This window comes from Aotus nancymaae, unplaced genomic scaffold (genome assembly GCF_030222135.1).
Source record: "Aotus nancymaae isolate 86718 unplaced genomic scaffold, 86718_ANA_hifiasm-v0.15.2.pri h1tg000033l, whole genome shotgun sequence".
Taxonomy (NCBI): Eukaryota; Metazoa; Chordata; class Mammalia; order Primates; family Aotidae; genus Aotus; species Aotus nancymaae.
This window is the reverse complement of record NW_026988447.1, coordinates 27067607-27094002: the sequence shown is the minus strand read 5'-3', so window position 1 is coordinate 27094002 and position 26396 is coordinate 27067607. Positions and strand designations below refer to the sequence as shown.

At 41.4% G+C, this 26396-nt stretch overlaps 1 protein-coding gene across 2 annotated transcripts in view; it reads right to left on the bottom strand.

Annotated features, from left to right (window-relative positions):
• Positions 1 to 26396, bottom strand: part of MAML3 (mastermind like transcriptional coactivator 3) — a 453257-nt gene that overhangs the window by 172641 nt on the left and 254220 nt on the right. For both annotated transcript variants that reach the window (XM_012443206.2, XM_012443207.3), the window contains exon 2: positions 5858 to 7444. In XM_012443206.2, coding sequence (XP_012298629.2) covers positions 5858 to 7444 — 1587 coding nt within the window. The remainder of the gene's footprint in view (positions 1 to 5857; positions 7445 to 26396) is intronic.

The following is a 26396-nucleotide window of genomic DNA, read 5'->3' as shown; positions in this document are numbered from 1 at the left end:
AGCCGAGTGTGCCACTGCACCGCAGCCTGGGTGACAGAGCAAGACTGTCTTAAAAACACAAACAAGCAAAAAAAAAAAAAAAAAAACCCCATAATTCTACATCAGGTAAACTATTAATCAAATATAAGGATAAAGACTTTCTCAAAAATTGCTTCCATAGAAACAATCTCCCATTTACCCTTTTGTAAGAAACTATGAGGACTTCCGCCAGTTTGAGGGAATAATTCAAGAAAGAGGTGGGATCAAGAAAACACATGACGCAACACAGAGGGGTGGTGAAACGTTCCAAGAACGATGGCGAAAGACAGTTGCAAGACTTCCATTAAGCAGCAGACCAAGAAAACTGCAGGACAGAAGCAGACAGAAGCAACAGGGCAGAGAACTTTGGGAGAGAAGGAAAGAAGGCGGGAGGGAGAGAGGGAAAAGGAAATCAAATATAAGAACAACGATATTCTTTGATGGGTTTGATCATATTGAATGTTTCACAGGATCAGAAAAATTTAAGGATGGATCGAAGGTAGGTGCAGAGACAATAAGCACCCCCGCCCCCCGCCCCTGGTCCGAAAGGGCAATCATAAATTCCAAGGAAAACAAAAAGCTATACAAGTAAGGAACAGAATCATAGTATACTACATGGCTAAACTGTGAAGCACTATGCACAAACTAGTCATGTAAACATGGACTACCTTTTTAAAATCATGATTTGTAATATAGCTAGTAACGCTGAGAGGATGGGAGAAAGAAAAAGAGAGACTGAGTGTGAGTGGGGTTGTGTATGCTTGTGAGGAGGCAGTGTAAGTAGCTGAATCCCCCTATCTGCTATAGAATTGAATTCACAACTTCAGAAACGCAATTTATGGAGATAAATGAAATGACAACGTACTGCATGGAAGTGGTTGCCTTTGGCAAGCAGAAACTAAGAATGGCATGCGTGAAGCGGGGGACTACTGTTTCTCATCAAAAGCCCCATAGCAGTATTTGACTTTCTGAACTATGCGTGTGTATTACTTGGATAAGGTAAACAATATATGTATCGAAGAAACTGAACAAAGGGCTTCTAGGTTCTTAAAGTTAAGGAAAATGTATCTTCCAAGAGATTTCCATGATGGCTATGAATATTGCAGCTCTGTTCTTTCTCTGGAGATTTTATGACTAAAAAGCTTATAATAATATACCACACAGAGCATTCCACAAATTCTGGTAAAATAAAATTGAAAAGGAAAAACACTCTGTAAAATATGAGCACGTGTACTCATGATGATGCACACAGCCACACGTGGAAAACATACGTGTAAAGAATAAAGAGTACAGTCATCTATGATGTATCTAGTCCTAAGATTGCAAGTATGAAAAACCAACATCACAGTTTGGAAATGATTCGCTTTCTACTCTTCCCCACAGGGATTATTCTTGGGCTCTAGGCCGGCCTGTGACCGTCCTTGACCAGCAAGCAGTCTCTGCTTTTGCTTTACTCCTTTCATAGTTGCTCCATTGTTTTTCGTTTGTCAGACACAGGGATTGCAGTTGCCTTCCCAGCAATGTCACTGTTGTTCTGCTGGTTCAAGATAACCACCTCCTATCAAAGGATTCTTTCTAGACTTGCCTTTTCAGCTCTTCTATTTGATCTCAAAAGCGGCTCTGTGTTATTCGTGCTAATGCTTTCTCCATTGGAGCTGATAATCAACTGTAATCATATTTTTGACCCAAACTTTGATAATCGCCATCAAATGATTTACTGAACTTCCTTATGTTTAAGACACAGTGCTAGGCACTGTGCAAAAATCAGCTAAAGCGTGTGTGTAAGAGAGAAAGAGAGAAGAGAGAGAGATCTGGCCCTTAAGAAACAACAGGATTAGGAAGAAAAAAACCAATAGACCAAAGTAGTTCTATTTCATAACAAAAACACATATTAAAAAATTGGAGAACATATATTATATATTTCAAATAGCTAGAAGTGAGGATCTGAAATGTTTCCATTGAATAGAAATAATAAATACTCAGGCAGGTGTGGTGGCTCACGCCTGTAATCCCAGCACTATGGGAGGCTAAGGCAGGAAGATCGCTTGAGTTCAGGAGTTGGAGATTAGCCAGGCCAACATAGTGAGACCTTGTCTCTACTGAAAATTAAAAAAAAAAAAAAAATTAGCCAGGTATGGTGGTGCATGCCTGTGGTCCCAGCTGTTTGGGGTATGAGATGGGAGTTTGGCTTGAGCCCAGGAGTTCAAAGCTGCAGTGAGCTATGATAGTGCCACTATGCTCCAGTCTGGGCAACAAAGCCAGACCCTGTCTCAGAAAAAGAAAAAAATAAAGAAAGAATAAATACAATGATGGATACCTTAAATACCCTGACTTGATCATTACATATTCTGAGCCTGTAACATAATATCACATGTACCCCATAAATATGTATAAATATTATGTATTAATTTTTTAAAATTGAAACTGGTAAGAGGAAAATTAGAGACAACCCGGTTTAGTCCATGATGAATAGAAGTTCTAGAAGGTAAAAAAAAAAAGTAAAGGGAATAAAGAAATGATATAAAAACATATCTCAGAGAAGATTCAAAAACTTATAATAGTAAAAAATATTATTGACACTTTCATTGTCACTAATTTAGCTAAAGCTTTATAGGAATTAGAACATGATAAAGGGGTGAGGAGAGAGACTGGAAAAGAGACTCAGTGTGGGAGACAGGTTTTAGGACTACTCACTAACGCAGAAATTCACAACTAATATATGGCAGTGAATAGCCAATGATGACATTGCCTTAATCCAACTGGGAAATCAATTCAACTCAGAATTAAAAAAAAAAAAAAGAATTAGAGAAGGGTAAACTTTTTTTTAAATAGGGAGTTTCCCTTCCTTAAAAAAGTATTTTCCCAGATGGTAGAATTAATATACATGTATGATAGAAAGTTTAGAAAATTCAGTTAAATATAAAGAGGAAAACAATAATCACTCATAATTTTTCCACCCAGAAAGAAATATCATTCCTAATATTTTAGTTATTCAGTATTTTTCCATACATATTCAAAGTCACAACTTGGACTGTAACATATAAACTGTTTTATGATCTATTTTATTCATATTATAAGCATTTTCATATGATTAGTCATTCATTAATATCATGAATGTCATGCACATTATTTTTCCAAAATGCTTATTTTGGATCAAAGTTTTCACTATCATAAGTAACACCATAAGCATACTGTTTGTTCAATCACCTGACGAAAAAGAATAATATGTAAATTTTGAGGAATGGAATTACCAGATAAAACACATTCAAAACTTTGAAATATTTTTTGTTTCTATTTTTGTTTCCTTCTTTTTTGAAATATCCAGGAAGTGAGTGCATTTCTATTCATTTCTGAGAGAGACAGCATTTTATACGAGTGCTCCAAATAAGTAAACATCTGTAGAAGACAATTTTCTTGAAATAAATGTGCGTAAAAGGCTTTGCTGCTTAAATCATTCATTAAAACGAAGTGTAGATCATGGTCATTGTGATCAACAAAGAATAAAGTGTATTTTCTCTAGCAATAGCAGAAAACGAAACTGAACTAAACCTACGTATAATTATATTTTATACCGCACCTGTAATTCGTGTTAGTATTTGTGGAATGGACCCACATATAATGTAATGAACTATTCTGAAAGCTATGTAAATACTGCTTCACAATCAGATAAAAACATGAAATAAATGGTATGTTTGCAGAAAGATATTCACATGTTTATATATGTATTTTAAAGCTCGTTTCAAACAATGGTGAGTTAATATTTCATTAAAAAGCATGCTTTTACCTGATGAGTTTTTAAGAGGTTAAGAAGTGATTATTCTAATGAGGCCTCACAAAGGAATATTCTGTCCACCCTGAAAATACCTCGTGAGATGGAAGAAGAGAGGAGGAGCATACAGATTTAACCCAGAAAACCATCACTTCACTTCTTCACTTGACTGAGTTCTTTCAAAACATGACCTCTGCAGCTACCAGCATCAGTGACTCATAGTTAGGTAAGCATAAGGACCTGAAAGAAGTCCCCTTAAAATTCATATTCCTGCAAAGACAGGAACTTTGTCACAAGTTAGCACATTTAGAAAGACATTTAGTGGGGGTGAGGATGGGTGCATCATTGCACTCACATGTCTGCAGAGCCTGTGAACTAAAATTAATTATTCATCTCTGGTCTGGCTTGAAGGAAATGCTTTACTGTACCTAGTGTAAAAATAGTGAATGCAGAAGCACATTTGTATTAACAACAGACCATTCTGACAGCTTGTGATCTCATAAACCTAACACGCCTGGGCTACCACAAACATCCATGTATATTGCCTGTATTTTTGCCTGCTTCAGAACTTAATCTGGAAGTGTATAAAATGCTATATTTCCCCAATGGCATATATACTTAATGCAACCAAGATAATGCATCAAAGTTCACATTTCAACGATATTTTTCTACCAGCTACTGATTGCAGTCGATGTAAACGAAGTTGTACTTTTATTTATCCAGACAGAATCTTTAGAGCTGGCTGGCATGTGTAGACAAGAAGCCACTGTGAGGTTTGGGGGTTGTAAGGCTGAGAAGGACAAGAATGAAGCCACAGAGCTCAGGCCTGTCTCTGCAGGCCAGCACCACCTCCAGCCCTGCAGCTCCATCAAGCTTGGGGTTTCGGGGGTGGGGTGGGGCACTCCAGGAGCTACAAGATGCAAACAACCAAGTGAGGCAAGATCTGCCTGCGTTATTTCCCAGTGCTTCTAAAGCACCCAATTGTGGACACATATCTGAGCACTAGTTAGAACCTGTTTAGACATGAGGGCCTCTAAAGCAAAGACTTTTCTGCAAATTCTCCGAGTAAAATGCCTATGTCTGCATCTGGGAAGAACTGAGGCCCAGCACAGAAATTGGCAGTAAGAGGATCTCTCTTGAATTCATCCATGTGGGGCAGGTGGAGTAGCTCTAATGGGCATTTCCCCACTCTCTCCTTCAGGGTAGGAAAAGTGTTCCATTTAAGGAGCTTTGGCTGTTTGCCACTGGTCAGGATGAAGAGAGTGAAATGCTTGTCAATGACTATTCGCTTTCCAACTGGTTGCTGCTCATTTTTTACGATGCACGCTGAGTGCCCGACCTCCTATGAAGGAGGATGGTGGGAAAGTGGAGACTTTATTTTAATACAGCACTAAGATATATTCACCATCAAATTTTCCGGAAATAGAGCTGAATGAATTGAGAGGTTTTATTGCACTCCCAAGTACGAGGGTTGAACCAGCTTCTAACCGTTGCTAGTCTAGCAGCAAGTGTTTAAACATTATAAGGGCCTACAAAAATCTACCCTCCACTTCACTGTGAAAATACAAAAAGCTCTCCTGTGTTTGAACAACCAGAAGCCAAATTTCCCATTATTCATAATTCAGTAAGATAGCTGAAGGCTGCTCAGGACCTTATAAAACTATTGTAGATAGCCCTGAATGTCCCCCGCTTCCTACCACCCAGAGCCTAGGATTACGCGAGCTGGGAGAGAAGCCACAGAGGTAGTGCCATGTTTGGTGGGGTGACTTCTGTAGCCTCCCTCCCTCGGAGTGAGAATTTTATGTAATTCTTATCTGCAATTGGGAATAAAAGAAATTTGATGATTCCTAGGCATTGAAACACAAAAAAGTTTATCGTGCCACCCTTTTCCATCTCTTAGGAGAAATGGAAAAAGAACCCTCCAAACCTGGCCACTGCCGGCGGATGTGTAAAGAGGTTTTCTGCAGGCAATTAGACCTCACTACAGCGGAAGCTTGCGGACCATCACACATTGACAGTCTGAAATGCACCATCAGAACTGCTGGAAGTGTGTCTCAGTTTCACACTTACCTGACCGTGGGATGGAAGTGCAGCGTAAGCCATGGGCTGATTCATCACTCCTTTGTGCTTCATGAGAAGCATGCGTTTCTGGTCTTCGCTCAGGTGTGCCCGGGGGGCCTGGAGCTGTGGAGGTGGTGGCGGCGGCTGCTGCTGCTGCTGTTGCTGCTGTTGCTGCTGCTGCTGCTGCTGTTGCTGCTGGATGTACGGCATCAAGGGGTTTTTGTTGGGGTTGGCCATTGGTGGTGTCATCCTCTGACTCAAGTCTGCATTGAAATGGGTCAGGGGTTTAGTGTTCCCATAAGTAAGAATATTGTGCTGTTTGTTTAAGGAGTTTGCACCCAAGTTATTTGGCTGCTGATTGATCATAGTCATGTGGTTCTGAGGGAGGTAGTTATTCATTGTTGTCTTCTGCAGGTTGTTTGCCATTGGAGGCACTATAGGGTTTTGGTTGTTAAAGGCTTGGGGGTACATCATTGGGCTATTTGGTTTTTCTGCAGTAAAAGCTGCTCCATATGGACTAGAGGGAGGGCCTAAGGGAGACCAATTTGAAGTCTGATTGGAGTGTTGCTGCTGCTGTTGCTGCTGCTGCTGCTGTTGCTGCTGCTGCTGCTTCTGTTGCATGAGTTTGGCCCTTTGTTGCTGCTGTGCAGCCATCTGTTTGAGCTGCTCTGCCGGAGACATGTCGGAGCTGGGCACGGCCACAGGCCCTGGCGCTGAACCGGCCACTGTCACTGCTGCCGGATTCAGGAGATAACCGTTTCCAGGCCGAGGTGGAGCTTGGCCTGGAGTGTGGGCTTGGTTTGGAGTTTGAGGGGACTGGACAGCACAGTTTGCTGGTGAGCTGGCGGGGTTTGGAGCTGCGGGAGTGCTGGCAACAGAAGGTAAACTCGTGGCCGTGGAGACAGTAGAAAAGGGAGGACCAGAAGAAGAAGGCCTCGCCTGGGGAGATCCCATGGAGACGTGTGCGAAGGGAGAGTGAGAGGGGTCGCTCTTCACGCTCGCACTCTCCTGGGAGAGAGGGGTCTCGGTTGCTGGCTGCGAGAATTCTGGCTCCTTCTTCTCCTCAAAGTCTTCATTGAACAGGTCCTGTATGTCATCCTCAGGAACCGTGTTGGCCAATTCATCTATTAATTCTTGCCACTCCTGATCGTTCAGATTAATGTCTGAGAACAACTTGTTCTGATTGGAAAGAGATGTTTCTGATGTGTCTATGCAAGTAGGGTCATCAAGAGGTTCTTGTTTGAGGTCTTTGCTCTGCAAGATGGTGAAGCTATCCTCCAGGTCACTGCAACCATTGACAGGAAGTTTAATCTCAGGGAGCCTCCCATTCTTACTTAGATCTTCTAGAAGCCCAGGAGTGTGAGTTCCACTGTTCTGCAAGGGCAAAGAAGGCTTCAGGTCAAGTTGGTGAAGAGGAGAAGCTGAAGGCAGTGGCATGTTATTGGGTAAATTGTTGATGGCTTCCATCCCCGCGGAAATGTCCTTTCGAATTCGTTTGCTAGTTGGAGAAAAATTCCCATCACAAGCACCATTCTGCTGGTCTCCATTAAGTGGTGATCGAGCTCCTTCCAACTTCCTTTTCACAGTCTCTTGCAGCTGGAAAAGAAACAGGAAAGAGGATGACTAAACCTCCAAGTCATATTTTACTCTTTAAGGATTGTGATGTGCATTGCTATGAACTAACTTTTAAGTGGTTTACGACACACAGGAAAGAAGTCATACTTACAATTTCGAAATCAGGCAGCACTAACACTGCAATTCAAATTCTCTGGGAAAAGGTTTTATCTAAAAGCAGAACTCACAGGGCTAAGAGATAGAAAACAAAAGATTGAAGGGTGGGAAACAAAAGAAAATAGATGCTTAAAGGCAATACTCCTGTCAACAGGGAAGAAAAATCGTTATTATTTTCTTTCTTTTTTTGTTTTTGAGATGGAGTCTTGCTCTGTTGCCCAGGCTAGAGTGCAGTGGTGCTATTTTGGCTCACTGCAACCTCTGCCTCCCAGGTTCAAGCAATTCTCCTGCCTTAGCCTCCAGAGTAGCTAGGATTACAGACACATGCCACCATGCCTGGCTAATTTTTGTATTTTTAGTAGAGACAGGGTTTTACCATGTTGGCTAGGCTGGTCTTGAACTCCTGGCCTCAAGTGATCAACCTGCCTCAGCCTTCCTAAGTGCTGGGATTACAGGTGTGAGCCACTATGAATGCTAGACATGAGACTTGGACCAAAATGTAACATACTTGAGAAAGACATTAGTAACTATCCTAAATTCTTGTCGCAACTTAAATGAAATCAAGGAATTAAATCAACATTTTTAAAAAATGCTAAAAGAAAAACTTCTAAGAATATGGAACTTAACACATGTACTAAATAGCATAGAATTGAAAATTAATGTTTAATGCAATCACAAACTTCCTTTAAGTTCTTATGTGACCTCACCTTTCAGGACCTTTTGATACAGTGGCTCACTCTTTTCTAAAAGCACGTTTCCACTGATTTCCACATTACACTCTTCTCAATTTCCTCCTTTCTCTCCACCAGCTCTTTCTCAATCACTTATGTAGTCCTTCTTTTTTCTAAAGGATGGGATTCTTCAATGTTTTGTCTTAAGCTGTTTTTCTCCTTCTGCTCACTCTACATTCTTACTTAGGCAATTTCATCGATTACAACGACTTCAGCTATCTTCTCTAGGCTGACACCCCTAATAGATGCTTATCTTTCCAGGCTCACAAAACTGGGCTACGTACATTGTTTTGGGGCCGTCAGCCTAGAGAAGATAGTTGAAGCAGGCTCATTGGATTTAGTGCTCAGCTCCACTCAATCCAATGTTCTTCTACTGAATATTTCATGGACATCTAAAACTCAACATGTCTCAACACTGAGCTTATTATCTTTGTTACCCAAACAAAAATCCTCATCAGTGTTCCCCATCTCAGTATCTATCCATTTATCCAAGTCAGACACTTGACATTTTTCTAGAAACCTCCCACATCAGCAATCACCAAGTCCTATGGATTCCACCTCCCAAATATAACTCTAATGTGCCCCCTCACCTCCTTCCTCTGCTACTGTTACTATCCTTGGCTAGGATACCACTATCTCTTACTAGATTGTTGCAGCCGTCTTCTAACTGGTCGTTTATGCTTTGCCTCCATTCATTTGCTCTTTTGTCTATGTTGGGTTTTTTTTTGTTGTTGTTGTTTTTTTTTTTTTTTTTTTTTTTTTTTTTTTTTTTTTTTTTGAGACAGAGTCTTGCTCTGTTGCCAGTCTGGAGTGCAGTGGTGCAATCTCAGCCACTGCAACCTCTGCCTCCCAGGTTCAAGTGATTTTCCTGCCTCAGCCTCCCGAGTAGCTGGGACTACAGGCATGCGCCACTATGTCCAGCTAATGTTTGTATTTTTAGTAGAGACGGAGTTTCACCATGTTGGTCAGGATGGTCTTGATCTCTTGACCTCGTGATCCGCCTGCCTCAGCCTCCTTAAGTGCTGAGATTACAGGTGTGAGCCACCATGCTTGGCCCTTGTCTATGTTTGTAGTCACTGTTTTGTGCTCCCTTAATCTACTCTTTATAATGCCACCTTTTCCAAAAGATAGACTGCCTTTCTTGTCTATAACTCTGCAATGACTTCCACTGTCTTTAGGTTAAAGTCCAAACTGACTGTTGCCAAAACCACCTGCCTCCTGCTCATCTTTCCAGGCTCACCTTTTTGCCTCTCTATTCAGCATCTCCTCCCCTCTTCTCCTTACTGTACATTTTCCATCAACTCCCTTGAAACTCTTTCAGTTCCTTAAAGGTGCTGATATTCTGGTTTCTCTTCAGAGCCTAGAATTCTTTCTCCTTTAAGGTGCTGAGCCTCCTCCCGCCTCCAGGGCCTTGTCCATGCTGTTTTGTTTTCCTGGAACATCCTCCCCCTCCCTCTTTCCTTCCCCTGGTTAATAGCTGCTTTTTTTTCAGGTCAGATCTTAGATTTCACTTACTCTAGGCAGTCTTCTCTTATACCTTCCCCACCCCAGCGATGTTACGTGCCTTCCTTGACCTACTATACTAGGTTGGATGTCTTGAAATAGGTCTTTCCAAGCAGTCTGTACTTCACTACCATAGCTTTTATCATACTTTGGGGCAGTTGCTTAAGTGTCTGTGTGGTGAGCTCCAAGAAGGTTGGAATTGTGGCTGACGTGCTTACTATGTATCCACAGGGCTATACCCAGTCGTCATGTTCATAGCAGTGGTTAATAAACAATTGCAAACTGAACGAACATCCTCTTGTCTAATTCACAGGGGCTAAGAGAAGAGTTTGAATCTAAGCAGGAGGCAGCCCCATTGACCATAGGAATGCCTGATTTGAGACTACATTCCTGGTCATGGGAGTGATAGTTCTCTTATCCTAAAGAGTGCTATCCACTTAACTGGACTCATTTTAAAAGTCCAGTTAAGAAAAGTCTTGTTAACTCTATGGACTTATCAATTACAAACCTAACTCATCTGTTGGCTGCTTTACTTTCTCCCAGAAAGGGCCAGTGCATGGGGCTGTGGTGGAAGAGCTTGGCGTAGAGTAGCTACTGGGGAGATGCTTGCTGAGTGACAGAGTGGCGACTAGGCTGGGTTAAAAGGGGTTTCAGTAACTTTACACAGTTGCAGGCAGAATGACAGGGTAGGAGAGAGAAGGCACAGTGGTCTTTCCACTCGGGTACTCTCTTATTCTTGGCAAGGTGCTGTGTATCACAGAACCAATGCAAGAGAGAAGCAGGATTCCCTCTGCCCCTGACACCTGAACACTCACATGTGAAACTGCCAGGCTCCAGAGAGCCCCAAGGATAACAAAACCAAGGTGGAGATGTGCTAAATTTCAAGAAATGTCTTTTTACTGCTAGGTACTACTTTCTTAAGTAGATGATTATATTTGAAAAGTAAACAGAGTAGAAAGGGTCTTTGAGTAAAAATCCAGTCTAACCCTCGTTCCCAAATCTTTTATTTTTAATCGCAACATCAAACACAGCCCATAGTCATTGGGTGGAGGCCCTCGAACTGCCGAACACAAGGCTCTTCCTAACTGAGATGCACTGGAATTTGACTAAAAAAAAATACTGGTTCAACTCATAGTATTACACAGAAACTGCTAGAAAATGATATTGTTTATTGGACAAAGCAAGAAGCCATGGTTTCGATCAGAAGTATGGAAGATACTTGAACATAACTCCAGACACAGAATGGTCAAAGATCACAGCGTCAGGGCCTAAAGGAAACAAGGCTTGGGGCTTTTGGCATCTCCTGGAGTGATGTTAACTTTCAAAACATAAAGATTTGTCTTAACAATGAACTGACTCGATTTTAGAACGTCCAAGTCCATGACTCTGTTCCAGGTCATGTGATGAATGGAGCAGGACAGAGAAGTAAACGAAGCTGCTCTGTTTGTTTCTCTGTAAAATGGTGATGGTCAAGACCATAGAGCCAGGCAGGTCTGGCTGGGACCCCAAGTTTCACCTCTTACTGGCTGAGCGGGCAGCTGGGTGAGGCAGTACAGTGAGAATTAGAGAGGCAGGAGCACTGGATCTGGACTTAGAATGCTTGAGTGCAAATCCAAGATCCCTACCTAAGAGCTAATACATATCAGTGTTGTCTGGTATGTAAGAAATGTTGGCTATGATACCTTTCATTAGAATATAAGTTACATGAAGGCAGGGATTCTTCCATTTTGTTTACTACTGGGTTTCCAGTAGTAAACACACAGTAGACAATAAATGCATGTTGAATAAATGAATCCTGGAAAACTTATGTAGCCTCTCCTAAGCCTTGGTTTCCTTATCTGCGAAGTGGGTCAATAATACCTAGCTCATAGAGTTACCATGAGTCAGAGGTTAAATGAAATCATGTAGAAAGCACTTAGCCTCACACCTGATACCCAGTAAACACCCACTAAGGCTTAGCTTTACCATTTTCAAAATTCAGTGATACAAATAGTTACAACTGCAACTGAGAAGGAATGCTTCCTGGATCTTCAAAACACAAATAGGTAGAATATTTCTGTTCTCTAGCCAGCAAAACCCTAATGTTTCCCAAGCATCTGGTGTAGCTTTTTTAATATGAACAACAAAATCAAATTTGCAATTCAAGCCCAAGTCCAAGTGCTAATGCATTCATGTCCTAGATTGCAGAACAGCAGAGGCTAGATCGCTGAGGTTCGAATCAAATGCATTTTCAGCATGCCACCTGATTGGAGCCTCTGAGTGTTTCCTTTCCTCCAGGACCTAAAGTTCTCCACCACATGCTCCTTTAACCCAAATCTTGATTTATATGTTTCATGTATCTGCATTTTGGAATATAAGAAAGACACTATTGAAGATGCTGTGCTATGATATATGTTTTGTTATGTCCAAAATAGCAGAGCAATCTTAGCATCCCTTCTGTCTGCCTCATCATGCTTTGTTATATGGAAAGGTGGTCTGGGAGTCTAATTCTCTTTATATTCCTCATGGGAGTTATATTCCTCATGGGAGACAGAGGGAAGCGGGGAGGGAGACACAGAACCAGCTATGTGGCTGAGAAGGCTGATTCACAAGCTCTCTGCTCAGAGAACATGGGAATGGCTGGCTGCACACAGGGAAATGTCCTCATGACCCTCTCCCCAGTACTCAGGGCAGAGTCTCATCCCAAATAGCCTTATCTTTGGAAGTCCCTTGCCCTTCTGCCTGGCAAAAGTCCGAAGCCTTTTAGTATGACTGCGCCCTTGTGGAAGAATCACAGAAACTCTTTCCTGAGCATCAGCCTCCTTGCTCTTGTATTACTATTATTACATATAAATGTTTTCTCCCATTAAGTGAAGCTGTGGTGCCAGGAGCTGAAATATGCTGTTCATCCAATGCCTATGACAATATGGGCTGCTATCAAGTGTCAATTACTCTGAAGGAAACAATTCCTCTTCCATAATGGCTCCAGTGCAAGTCCCTCATTTATAGTGCAGCTTGATGGCTTGTGTTTCTGTGAAACTGGTGTGTGTGTGTGTGTGTGTGTGTGTGTGTGTGGTGTGTGAGAGAGAGAGAGAAAGAGGGACAGTGAAACTGACAGACAGAGAGACACAATGGGGAGTGGGATGTTTGTGCATTATGTCCAAACCAGTAGTAATAAGAATAACTGTGCCTTTGGAATTACAAAGAACTTTCACACAGAATTGTATTTTATCCTCACTGCAAACCTGTGCGGTAGCCCATGTGCTGGCCAGATGGTTCTACCGGGAAAGGGGCAATGTTTTGGAGGAGATGTGGTGGGTGAGGGTACATGACACCCACAGCAAGGAGGAGCATGGCTAAGGTTACCAGGCCTCTGCTGCCATAGGGGCCCCCACTCCTAGCAAATTCTTGAGGTGTTCCATGGGCCAGAGTGTCCATGACAAAGAGGTCTTTTATTCCGTTAGACATTTAGCAGTGCTAGCAAGTCAAAGAAACTCTTATTGCCCTGTTCCTGATTTTGCATGCAGTTGGGCAGGATCAGAGACCTTGGCAATAAAGCTAGTGATGCTACTATTAATAATGAGGACAACCGATCTCTAATGTCCAACCAGTAAACCATCATATTTCTTCTTTCCTGCTCCCAGTGATTCTAAAAGGTAGGTTTTATTACAACCATCTTGCAGAGGCATCGTGGATTAAGTAGTGTGTCTGAAATTACAGAACTCGGGGCTGGGCAGAAGATGGCTGAACCCAAGATTCAAATTCAAACTCAGGTCTGATTCCTCCATAAGCCACACTGCTCCCTCATCCAAGACTGGATGAAGCACAGTCATGCCCTCATCAATGGCATGGGGTTCGGATGCCAACTGTGATACGCTCTCTCAGATCGTGCTTTCAGGGATCTTCCTTGATTCAGCCTTTCCCCACCACTCATACCCAATTAAACCTCAAGAACTATCCATTCTATGAATTTTAGTCTCATCTTCTGCCCCCAATGCCATTACCTCGTTCGGAGCCTCAACATTTCTCTCATGAATTTCTGCAGCAGCTCCTGACCAGCCTCAGTCTCTCCACTTCCAACCCATTCTCTGCATCGTGGCTGTGGTTTTCTGTACACATTGTGAATCTGATCATGCCCGTTCTTCACTTTAAGCTTTTCTAAAGCTGTCCACCATCTTCAGCATCATTCAGGTCCAGCACACCTGGATCCCGATCCCGCTAAACTCTCCAGGCTTAGCCATTACTTCTAATCTTCCCCCACTTACCCCGCAGCCCCACTCAACTCCAAACTTTCAGCTATACTTAATTATTTGCAGTTCCCAGGACACACCACGTTTGTTTTTCTCTTTCTGAGCCTTTGCGTATTTTACAGTCACCCAGCTTCTTCACCTGACCAATTCTATGTGTCCTTCACAATTCAGTTTAGACATTACCTACTCTGCAGTTCTCTTGACAGCCATTACCTACAACTCCTGATGTTGGTTAAGAGACCCTCCATGTGCTCCCAGGACATTCTAATTCATATCACACTATAACTATTTTCCTTCATGGATGAACGAATGAATGCTAAAAAGAACTCTCAAATAACCACAATGAGTTGATGTAATTGATTCCCAAAGCAGGCTCTTGAAAATGCTGGACTGCATATTCTGAGAAATGCTGTTCTCAGAATAAACATGCTCTTTCTTTTGGTTAGTTTAAGATACTGAAAATGGACCATCTCCTTCTTAATATTTTTGAGGACTCTAAGGGTCGAGGGAATCCCTGATGAGAACTGCTAGAGAACGTATGAAGTGATTTGTGGAAAAGAAATGGAAACTGAAATCCAGAGACTTCAAGTGACATTACCATGGTCACATGTTTTCACATTATGTGAACCCCAAATGCTGCATATTTTCAGACTTGAATTTTAAATGTCCATACAAAGGCTTCAAGTCGTTCTCACCCACTATAGCACCCTCTTCAACCAAAAGTGTGAGTGAGCTTCCTTTACCAGCTGGTAGAGACACAACTCTTTCCCAAGGCTTGAAGATGAGAGAGAGTCTTAGCTTGCAGATGCTATAACTAATTTAGAGGCTCAAAGAGAACATTTTGGTCATTTTGATCTGTTCTGGTCAAACTAGAAAATGATTCGCTGGAATCAATTTTCACATGCTTATTCTCTTTCCATTCTACCAGCAGATAATGTCTATGAACACATGGATGAATTTGACTTGCTTATTTAATGAATGACCCAGAATACTCATGTGTTAGATATTTTAATTAGTAGAATATAAATAGTGTACAAAACACTTCCAGAACTGTCTTCTAGATTTAAGTGAACTTAGAAAGGCTCTTGAGACTCATTTAGAGGTTTGATGTTCTTCAGTAATTTTCTAACTTTAATGTGACCTGAGAAGCTGTTAAAAATGCAGACTTGTTGGTCCCACCTCCATAGTTTCTGATTAAGTAAGTAGCCCACAATGGGGCTCAGATTGGGGCACAAGATGAGGGCACAGGTATCTAAAGAAACTGAATAAAGACCTGATTCTTCTGGAGCAGTTGGTCTAGGATTCCCCAGCTTTTAGAAATCCTGTTCTGGATTAATAGTTCTGTTGTACTCTGACACTGTGAGGTTGGTGGTGTGACTTTTTTAAACTCAGTGTCACTACAAAATGTTCCTGAGTTGATTGGTGATGCTCTAGGGTTCTCATAAACAGAACTGAGGAACAGCGCTCTTGATGGGGCTTTTGCAAACCTCAGAGGATTCTCAATGCTGCAGAAGCTTGCTGGATTTCTAGAATACTTTTCATAAAAATGTGTACTTTTAAACATTATGGGTTTCTCTGAGCTCAGTAATATCCTTGACCATTTCCCCCTCCACATTATATACTTCCCTTTACTTCCATTCGGTGAACTGAGGGGTGCTCTGTGTCTGTGTGCTGGGCTCTGTGCCAGGTGCCGAAGGCTCAACTCGCTCCCCAGAGCAAATCCCGTGCCAGAAAGTGACCACACGCCACACATGCGTTGACATATGTGCAGGGCAAAGTAACAGGAAAAGGAAAAGAAAAATCTTACTACAACTCCCGAAGCCTCCCTTGGCAACCTTATACACTCCTAACGTTACTTTAAAGAGAAAACAACGTCACCCTCTATTGAGTAAATGAATTTGAATATGAATTTTAAAATTATGTATAGAATCTGTTTATATTACATATAATATTGCCGTAAGAGCCAAGTGTTCAAAACCTCTATTTTCGACCATCCCAGGATGTGGTTTCCCTGCACCGGGCCAGCGGGAAATGCTGGATCTCTAGAGGGGATGCCAGCCATAAGCAGTTAAAAATCTCCTTTCTGAAATCCTCCAGGATGAAAAGGATCCTCTTTAAAGGGGCCTCCCTGCCTTAGCAGGCATCTGAAATAATAGCTGAAGAGCCCCAGAGGACTATGGGGGCACTGCAGACCCCCCAGCCCAGGGGGAGAGAACCAGTCAAAACATTTTGAGGTACTTGGAGGTTATTTTTAGAAATGACCATGATCTTCTTTCTTTCTGCCATGGGTCACATTTAAAACTCTATTCCCAAGAAGTCTTGGAAGTACACAAGGCTGATGGCGCCTCTTTTCAATGTTTGGAACATGAATCCTCATCCAATTCCAGCTGTAAGTGCTGAAACAATATCCTTATTTGGTTATTCTTTAAATCTTTTTTGGGGGTCTGGCTGATTTTTTAGGTATTTTTTATCCTTTAATTATGCTTAAACATGTAATAAGGACCAACTGAATGCACAACAACATATTGGAAATGGATCGTAAAACATCAGGAGTAGTAGCAGACAAATCCCTCCCTATTTAAGTTCCAAGATCCCCTCAAATCTCCGAATTTGCAAATACATAAATGTTTGTACAGGCTCCTGGCTTTATCTCAACTGAATGAATAAATTATATTTTCATCACAAGTCGCATGAATCCTGTGTACTCTTTGTATCTGAAGTTATAAAGTTTTTCACAAACTCTATACATGCACTTTAAACTGATGTTAACAAAATTATCAACTACTCATTCAAAACAAGACTGTTATCTTTGCAAATGCTAAGGTCATATGATTTTCACATCTTCTCACATAGTTTTCAGTAGAAGCCTCTAAACTTCTAAGTTTTTATCAGAGAAGTTGACTTGCTGCTTACTAAATATTTCCATATATTATTGTCAAACAATATTCTAATTGACTGAGAGCTAACCATGTGCCAGGCATTGAGCTCAGTGCTTTACATATCTTAACTCGATTAATCCTCACAATAACCTAATGGACAGGAATGGGTTCAGAGAGGACAAGTAATTTGTCCTAGGGCACACAGCATAGCCCTACTCAGCTGTGCCTGCCTCTCAAATCTATCTTCTCACCTACTTTGCTATTTTGCATCTCATGTCTTCTGTCCCAATCAAACTGCAGCAAACCTGCTTAGAAATTCTGAGAAAATGTTTCAGACACCTGTGTATGACGCTCTAAAGGGGATGTATTCATGTCTTTGAGTCAGATCTGGCTGATTCACAGAAAAACCTTGTGCTTCCTCTACAAGGAAAGATGTCACTCTGCAAATTTAGCATGTGTTTGAGAAGAGGTGATAGCTGCAGCCCTGAAAACTTCAGAAGAGAGCGAATGTGTGCATCCCAGTGATAGCTTCCTTCACTCGGTAGCCTTCTGCAGGAAAAGCTCCACTGAGACTGGTAGTTGCCCTCAGAATTCCACAATCTGAACCCTGTACTGCCCTGTTGTTTCACATACATAAATACACACACATATTGCATTACACTTATTTTTAAGGACAAGAAACAATATCCTTAGGAATATCTCCTGATAATCTCCTCCTAGAAGTCATGAATCCATTTTCTATTCAAACATGCTTGTATACACGACCTTGCCTCACAATCTGAAATTCCTAATGGGATTTTATTTAGAGCTGTAAAGAAAGGTAAAGGAGGTTGGTGAGGAAGAAGGGAAGACTTTCCTCCCCATAAGGGAGGAAGATGGCAAATGAAAAGATCAGATCTTATCTGCATCACTCACAGCTGGAGACTTACACCAACAACACAGACCAAAGAATAGGCATGTTAGAACTAAGCGTGAGGTTTCGATTTGTTTATTTTCTGGAAGGAGGGAGGCGGGAAGGAGCTGTATTTCAGGGAGGCTGAGTACTTTTCTCTCCCTTGTGGAGGATTCAACAATCTTTTTATTTCATTGTTTACTTAAAAAGTCCTTTCTTTTCAATAAGAAATTCTCATTTTTGTTTTCAGCCCTTCCAAAGGACTGTTTTCCTCAATGCCACTGAAGTTGTGCACCAGCTTAGCAGATGCAAACAGCCAGAGTGCCCAGACCTGACACTGCTTTTGAATGAAATCCTGGCACATGGTTTATCTCCCTTTGGAAAACAAGAGTATTGAAATAAGATCTCTTACTCTGCAAAGAGGCCAGACATTGCTCTTCCTTCCTTGTGAGTTGCAGTTTGTATAAAACAGTACTCCCAAGCAGCTAAGAGCTACCTCCTGGAAGAGAATTTCCAATTTCTCTCTCTCATTCTCTCCCTCTCTCCTTCTTTTGGACTACACACACACACACACTCTCTCTCTCTCTCTCTCTCTCTCTCTCTCTTCCAATTTCTCTCTCTCATTCTCTCCCTCTCTCCTTGTTTTGGACTCCACACACACACACACAATTTCTCTCTCTCATTCCCTCTCTCCTTCCCCTGCAAAACACAGACACACACACACACACACACACACACCCCCGATTTCTCTCTCTCATTCCCTCTCTCCTTCCCCTGGAAAACAGACACACACACAGACACACACACACACACACACACAAAATTTCTCTCTCTCATTCCCTTTCTCCTTCCCCTGGAAAACAGACACACACACACACACACACACACACACACACACACTCTCTCTCTCTCTCTTTCTCTCTCTCTCTCTCATTCTCTCCCTCTCTCCTTTTGGACTACACACACACACACACACACACACACACACACAATTTCTCTCATTCCCTCTCTCCTTCCCCTGGAAAACACAGACACAGACACACACACACACACACTCTTCCAATTTCTCTCTCTCATTCTCTCTCTCTCTCCTTCCCCTGAGCCCCCCACCCCCACGCGCACACACGTCTCAATGAACGAGCAAACAAGGACATAATTCTTATTTCTAGACAGCATCTGACTCCCAGGTCTCCATTCTCCATTTCACAACAGATTTTTACTCCAAACCTGAAGGGGCTTAAGGACTTGCCATCATTGACCAATTAGGGAACTGCCATTATTTGCATGTCTTTTAACTAACTTTGTTAATAAACAGAAGCCAAGGCAGGAGTAGAGAATTTTTCTTTCCAGGATGAATCCCCCATGGGTGAAGGTACCCACAGACAGACAGGCACGTTCTCACATACAGGCAAACATGGAAGTCATTTGACCCGCTCTGAAAATTTTCAAGCAGGCGAAGTACACACCACACATTCCGTCCGTAAACAGCAGAGCTTCGGGGCCTGGCGGCAGAGCTTTCATCTGAGGGGCAAAGCCGCTCGGCTTCATCCCACCAGCTGAAATTCATTTTTCAAAAGAAATTAGACCAGGGTACTGTTGTTATAGCAACAGTCAGAGTCATTTACACAGTCTCTTCCCCACAACCTCACTGACTTCTGTGGGCAGCGATTTCAATTATGTACAGACAGTGACCAAGGCTGAGCCCGGGTGGACCCTTTATTACCCTTTTAAGAAGTGGAAGCCTGAAACCTCTGTGTCCAATCTGAAGCTAAAAGACAAGACTTCACTGTGATCCACAGACTTCTTCCAGTCCTCCAGTCCTGAAAGTCCAGTGAGCAGTGAAGAAAACCTTCGGATCCAATGTTTTCATCTCCTGGGTAGGAAGTGGACACGTGACCACTGAATTTCCTGGGTTAACCAAGTACTGGCCATTTAGAATAGGAATTTCCAGTGAAGACAGTAATGTTCACAATAGTTTTTTTTTTTTTTAATTTTTGTTTTTAGGAATGGGGTCTTGTTCTGTTACCCAGGACTGGGCTCAGGTGATTCTCCCACCTAAGCCTCCCAGAGTGCTGAGATCAGAGGTATAAACCACTGTGTCCAGCCTCAGTCATGAATTCTGCAGTAATTTCATAACGTTAGTCCTCCAGGGCTTTATTCTTGGGGCTGTAGAATTCTCAATATAATAGCTTACTCCAACCTCTGAAAACAACAAACTCCCAAATGCCCCTTTCTTGACAAAAATGAACCCTTATTACAGAATCTTTATGGCCAATAACTTTCCGGAGAAGTGCAGCAATGTGGCAATCTCTGTCCAGTCTAGGGATACACCAAAGTGGTAAATACCTATGAAGCCAGTGCTCATGACTAATGATCAGAGAAATGAATTGTGTGTCCACTTCATACGTTTAAGTCCTAACTCCCAGTATCTCAGAATGTGACTATATTTAGAGAGAGAGTCTTCACAGAGGTTAATTAAGTTAAAATGAGTTCATTAGAGTAGGTGCCAATCCAATATGAGTGGTGTTCTTATAAGAAGATGACCATCTACCAGCCAAAGGAGATGGTCAAGGAGATGCCCATCTTAGTCTGTTTGTGCTTTCATAACAAAATATCTGAGACTGGGTAATTTATACAGAAATTTACTTGTTCACAGTTCTGGAGGCTGGAAAGTCCAAGATCACGGCACTCACAGTGTCAGTGTCGGTGAAGGTCCATTCCTCATTAGATGGCACTGTCTAGGTATCCTCACATGGCAGAAGGGACAGAAAGGCAAAAGAGAACACTGTGTCCTTCCATGGAAAACACAGAAGAGCAAAGAGAAAGGCCAAAGCGAGGTCCTTCCAGCCCTTTTGGAAGGCAATAATCCATTCAGGGGGTGATGTCCTCATGACTTCATAACTTCCCACCCTCTTACTATCACAGCAGGGATTAAGTTTCAACACATGAATTCTGGAGGACAAACATTCAGACTATTGCAAAGCCTCAGAAGAAACCCTCCCATCACCTTGACTTTGGACTTCCAACCTCCCTGTGAGGGTATAAATTGCTGTTGTTGAAGTCACCCAGTGTGTGGTACCAGCAACCCTAGCAAACTAACAAAACTGATAATTTGGTTTGAACGTGTCTCTGTCCTCTCAGTGTCTTAGGTGAATCTGGCTCTCAATAGATATTTTAAAGGACTATTTTGGACAAATTTGCTCATGCTTAGATTTAACTAAATGAACATCTACCAGGTGCTGGGTTCTGTATCAGTCAATAGGGACACACTAGTGAACAAAAACCAATCTCTTTCCTTCAGAATGGAGAGGAAAGATATGCAGATGGGCAAAGACAGTGTAGTCTGCAGTAGGCATAGATGACCACGCTGTGGGAGCACAAAGAGCCACATGTCACTCAGTCTGGATGAAGTAAGGCTTCCTGCTGGAGCTGATACGCAACCCAAGAACTTAAGCGTTCATAGTGAGGTGAAGACAGCCCAGGCAGAGACAGCACAACCTTGGGCCAGAGGAGAAGGAAGTATGCTTTTAAGTGAAAACTTGCTTAACAACAAAGATTCATTCTAAGAAATGTGTTGTTGGCCAGGCGCGGTGGCTCATGCCGGTAATCCCAGCACTTTGGGATGTCAAGGCAGGTGATGAATCACCTGAGGTTGGGAGTTCAAGACCAGCCTGACCAGCATGGAGAAACCCTGTCTCTACTAAAAATACAAAAAAAAAAAAAAAAAAAAAAAAAAAAAAACTAGTTAAAGTTAAAATGAGGTCATTAGAGTAGGTGCCAATCGAGTGATGTTCTTATAAGAAGATGACCATCTACCAGCCAAGGGGAGATGCCATCTTAGTCTGTTTGTGCTGCCATAACAAAATACCTGAGACTGGGTAATTTATACAGAAATTTACTTGTTCACAGCCTCCTGATTAGCTGGGATTACAGGCATGCACCATGACGTGGTGGCACATGCCTGCAAACTCAGGAGGCTGAGGTAGGAGAATTGCTTGAACCTGGGAGGCGGAGGTTGTGGTGAGCTGAGATTGCACCATTGCACTCCAGCCTGGGCAACAAGAGCAAAATTCCTTCTCAAAAAAAAAAAAAAGAAATGTGTTGTTAAGTGATTTTGTCATTGTGTGAACATCATACGTAGAATGTACTCACACAAACCTAATAGCCTACTACACACCTGAGGTCTATTGCTACTAGGCTACAAACCTGTACAGCATGTTACTGTACTGAATACTGTAGGCAACTGTAATACAGTGGTAATTGGTTGTGTATCTAAACACATCTAAACACAGAAAAGGTACAGTAAAAATATGAAAAATGTGGCGTTACAATCTTGTGGGATCACCATCATATATGTGGCTTGTCATTTACTGAAATGTCGTTGTGCAGTGCATGACTGTCGTTGCGTCTGGCTTGAGCCAGAGTGTAGGGTGGAAGTGTGGAGAAACAAGCCTGTAGCAGAAAGAGCTGTATAGAGCATGAAGACCTTGTGTGCTATGGGAAGAAGCTTGGACTTTATCCAGAAGGTTTCGGGAGACACTGGAGGAAAAATGGCCACTTCTGATGCTAACTTCTGATTTCATAATGATAAAAATCAGTTATAGCTGGTTATGAAAGGTGAAATATTTGAAGTGATCTGTATTAGTTTTCTAGGGCTGCCATAACAAAATACCACAGACTGGGTGGCTCAAACAGCATACATTAATTTTCTTACAGTTCTAGAGGCTGGAAGTCCAAGATCAAGGTGTCTGCAGGGTTGGTTTCTCCTATGCCTCTCTTCTTGGCTTATGGATAGCCACCTTCTCACTGTGTCCTTGCATACTCTTCTCTCTGTGAGCATGCATTCCTGTTGTCTTCCTGTGGATGAAATTTCCTCTCTGTATACAGACAGTAGTCATCTTCACGTAGGGCCTACCCTAATGTCCTCATTTTAACTTAAAATGGCCCTATCTCTAAATACTGTCACATTTTGAGAAACTGGGGAGTAGGACTTCAGCAAATGAATCTGAGAGGACACAACTCAGCCCATTACATGACCCAACATCATTCCTACACGGCTGGTTAAGCAAATGGACAATGCCATCCTTAACATACATATCAATACAACTCAGCCTTGGTCTTGAGGCAAGTAGTTCAACAATTGCTACTTGGTCCAGAGTTTAACAATATGCATACTTTTATTTTTATTAATGTATTTACTTATTTTGAGATGGGGGTCTCACTATGTTGCCCAGGTTGACCTCAAACTCCTGGGCTCAAACGATCCTCCTGCCTCAGCTTCCTGAGTGGCTGAGACTACGGGCGCGTACCACTGTGTCCAGCATGTATATATTGTCATAAGTGTCCGTCTCCCAAATTCAATATAAACTTCACATTCACTCCTTAACTATTGGCAAAGAAGTATAATCAGAGATGACTCTCAGCAAAACCTCAGCAGTTAGCCTGCCATGACTTTAGGAGGCTCTGAATAGTGTTTGTTCCCCGAGGCTTAGTAAATGTCACTTTACAATAATAATCCATAATCCACCTGACTGCAGAGAGATGCACAGTGGGAAAACCGAGGTATAGAGACCAGGGCCATAATATAACTCAGAGGAGGAACAAGGAATGATGGTTAGGATTCCTGTGCCAGCCCAGTGCCTCATGCGATAAATCACTTTGCCTAAAACAGGTTCAGAGTTTGTCAACTTTCTGTTCAAATTGTGGTGCATTGTAAATGTACTGTAAAACTGTAAGTAAAACGTATGTATTTATTTCAATGGTTTTATCTTTCTTACCTAGCCATCCAGATATTATTTATGCAGTTTCCATTATAATGCTACAGTTAAGTTTGCATAATATTTTCTGTAACTACCTACTTCTGCATGATTATAGCTCTCTAAAACTCCCCTGGGACAGAGTTTTTTCACCTTGGTCTCAGTTCAGAAGCAAATTTTTTTTTAAATAACAAATGATGACTTTAGAGATATTTTTGTGTTATGTGAAATGTGAAAGAAAGGAAGACTTTTACTGCATTGAATATTTTGCTACCTTTTGTCTAAACACCACACATCAAAAAGAGCTGAACAAAAAGTATCAAGCAAGGCAATGTAATAGATTTCACTGAAGACTGCCCACACCGCCAGATTTGACTACATGAGGTTTGCATTCACATGCTTATCAGTATTTAAAAATACCCTTAGTGTACACAACAGAAAATGTCAGGAACTTGAAAAGCAAAAATATGTGTGTGGTGTTTTCCAGACCTCAGCAAAGCACAGTAACTAAACAAAGTTAATTATGTGATCAGGCAGCAGTTACTTAACCTCTCCCGACCTCTGTTTCCTCAATTATAAAATGAGAGGGTTGGACTACATGATCTCCAAGGTTTGTTCCAGCTCTAAGAGTCCTTATTTGGACTCTGGATACAAATCAATAACTTACTTTCAAAATCACCCTGGAAGGCACTCTTAACTCAAGATGGGTGGCTGAACTTGGCAGGTAGTTATTGAATAGCATCCTTATTTTACATCAGAGAATGAGAATTCATTACATTCTTCTGCAACGGTTTCTTGGCTTTGGTAAAGAAATTACACTAATCACAATTATCTTTTATAAAAACACCAGAAAACCAACTGTTTAAATTACATATTTCATTCAAAAGAATTTGTTATTTTTTGATGGCCCATTGGGTGTCAGGTGCTGAGCTGAGTGCAGAGGATGCAAAAATGCACAAGTCTCCTGATTTCAAAGGAATTTGCAGCCTGTTGCACGTTTTTATTTTGCTCCTAAGCATCTATTGCATAACACTTGTCTGACACAGATAACAATGTTGTATCCTATTCTGGCAACCACAAGTTGGCTAACTTATACAACTGCGTACTCTTCTGCTTCACCATGAATGACTTTGAGTAAATGGCCTTAAGTGACATGAAGAATCTGAACATGTCCATTTGGGCAATTAGATATTGGACCAGGTTACATGTAGAAGCCGTCCATATTGCATCTATTACCTAGAATAAGCAGATGGATTGTGGACCTATCATAGGCTTAGCACTGGGGGCTCTGGGACCTAGAATCACTCTCTCATGGCCAAGCTGTATCCTCTCGGAAGTCAGTTGACTATGCTCTGCTGCCATATTTGCCCTGGACAAAAGCTCTAAAGTCTCCTGTAGATCTAACAGCCCAGAATTTCATCATCTCTCTAGGTTTACTTGTGTAGAGCTGGAAGATGAACAAACTGACATTCTAGATTTCCTTTTAACTTTATGTAAACCATATGTTTACATATTCTCTTCTAAAGTATGTAACTAATTTCTGATTTTGAAATAATAAAAAAGTTTGTCTATCACTATTTCTATACATGGTGTTGTAAAACCTGATTAATTCAATTCCTGCTAATTTTGCATTTAGCTGTAACTTGGCTAAGGGCCAACTGGATATTTACCCTTATGTACAAAAAAAAAAAAAAGAGTTTATGTGTAAAAGAATAGGTATAATAAAGGTTATAAAGGGAATGTTTAACCTACTTAATATAGAAATGAGTCCCAAAAACTCAAGAACTCAAGAGGCTCAAATTTACATAATTGATACATGTATTATGAATTCTTGTCATATATTTAAGTAGTTCCCCAAGGATGTTTATTTACTAACAGTTCAATAGTCTAGTTTGAATTACTGTTGTTACTTTTAAATATATCACATGCAGTATATATTTACTTCCATACTTCAATTCACATTCTTCTCAATTCAGGCAGTTGTTTGCCCAAATTAGTTTAAATTAGGGAGCATCTATTGTATTCATAAACTTCATGTAAACAGCAGAAATGATGACTATAAAATCTGTCTTAGGTTTGTTGGAACTCTGAGCTTAACTTTTATCTGAGATTCTCAGAGAATGATCATGGAATGATTAATGGCCATTACTGATTTCTTGCAGCTGTAACTTAACAGAATATGTATACTCTAATACTGTACCCATGGTAATTATCTCATTACTATGAAGTGTCACAGAAATACATTATGCGAAGTATGCCCTGAATCACATTTAGCAATTTCTTTTTATGTTTTAAACGTGGAAGCCTAGTGTTCTCTAGTAGTTGGAGATTTGCATGGGGTCTTGGGCTTATCGTGGGACTCCTGCACTCAAACTGGAGTTCCTTGGCAGAAGTAGAACCAGCTCAGTGACTCTGATCACTCTTTGAAACTTTTCTGTACCTCAATTCCTAATTTGAAAATAGGCATATTTACATCTGACCCTTACTATACCTCATGGAAAGGATTAGTCAGATTAAGTCTATAAAACAGTTGGCCACCATGAGGAAAAGCATTAAGGAAATTACTCAGCCCTCTGCAGTGGTGACTTCTCTAACTGCATGAATATTTAATGAACAGGTACACATAATACTTGACACGTCTATGGAGGTTTTGATAAGCAAGTATCTCAACATCACTGAAAGAAATGCACAGCAACAATTATCAAAGACCTGGGAAGCATCAACTCATCAGCTGCAGAGGGCAGACACAGAACAGCTTAGTTTTTAACATCATACCGTTTAAGAGCAGTGGTATAGACAAATACAGTTATCCCACAAACCCAAAGAT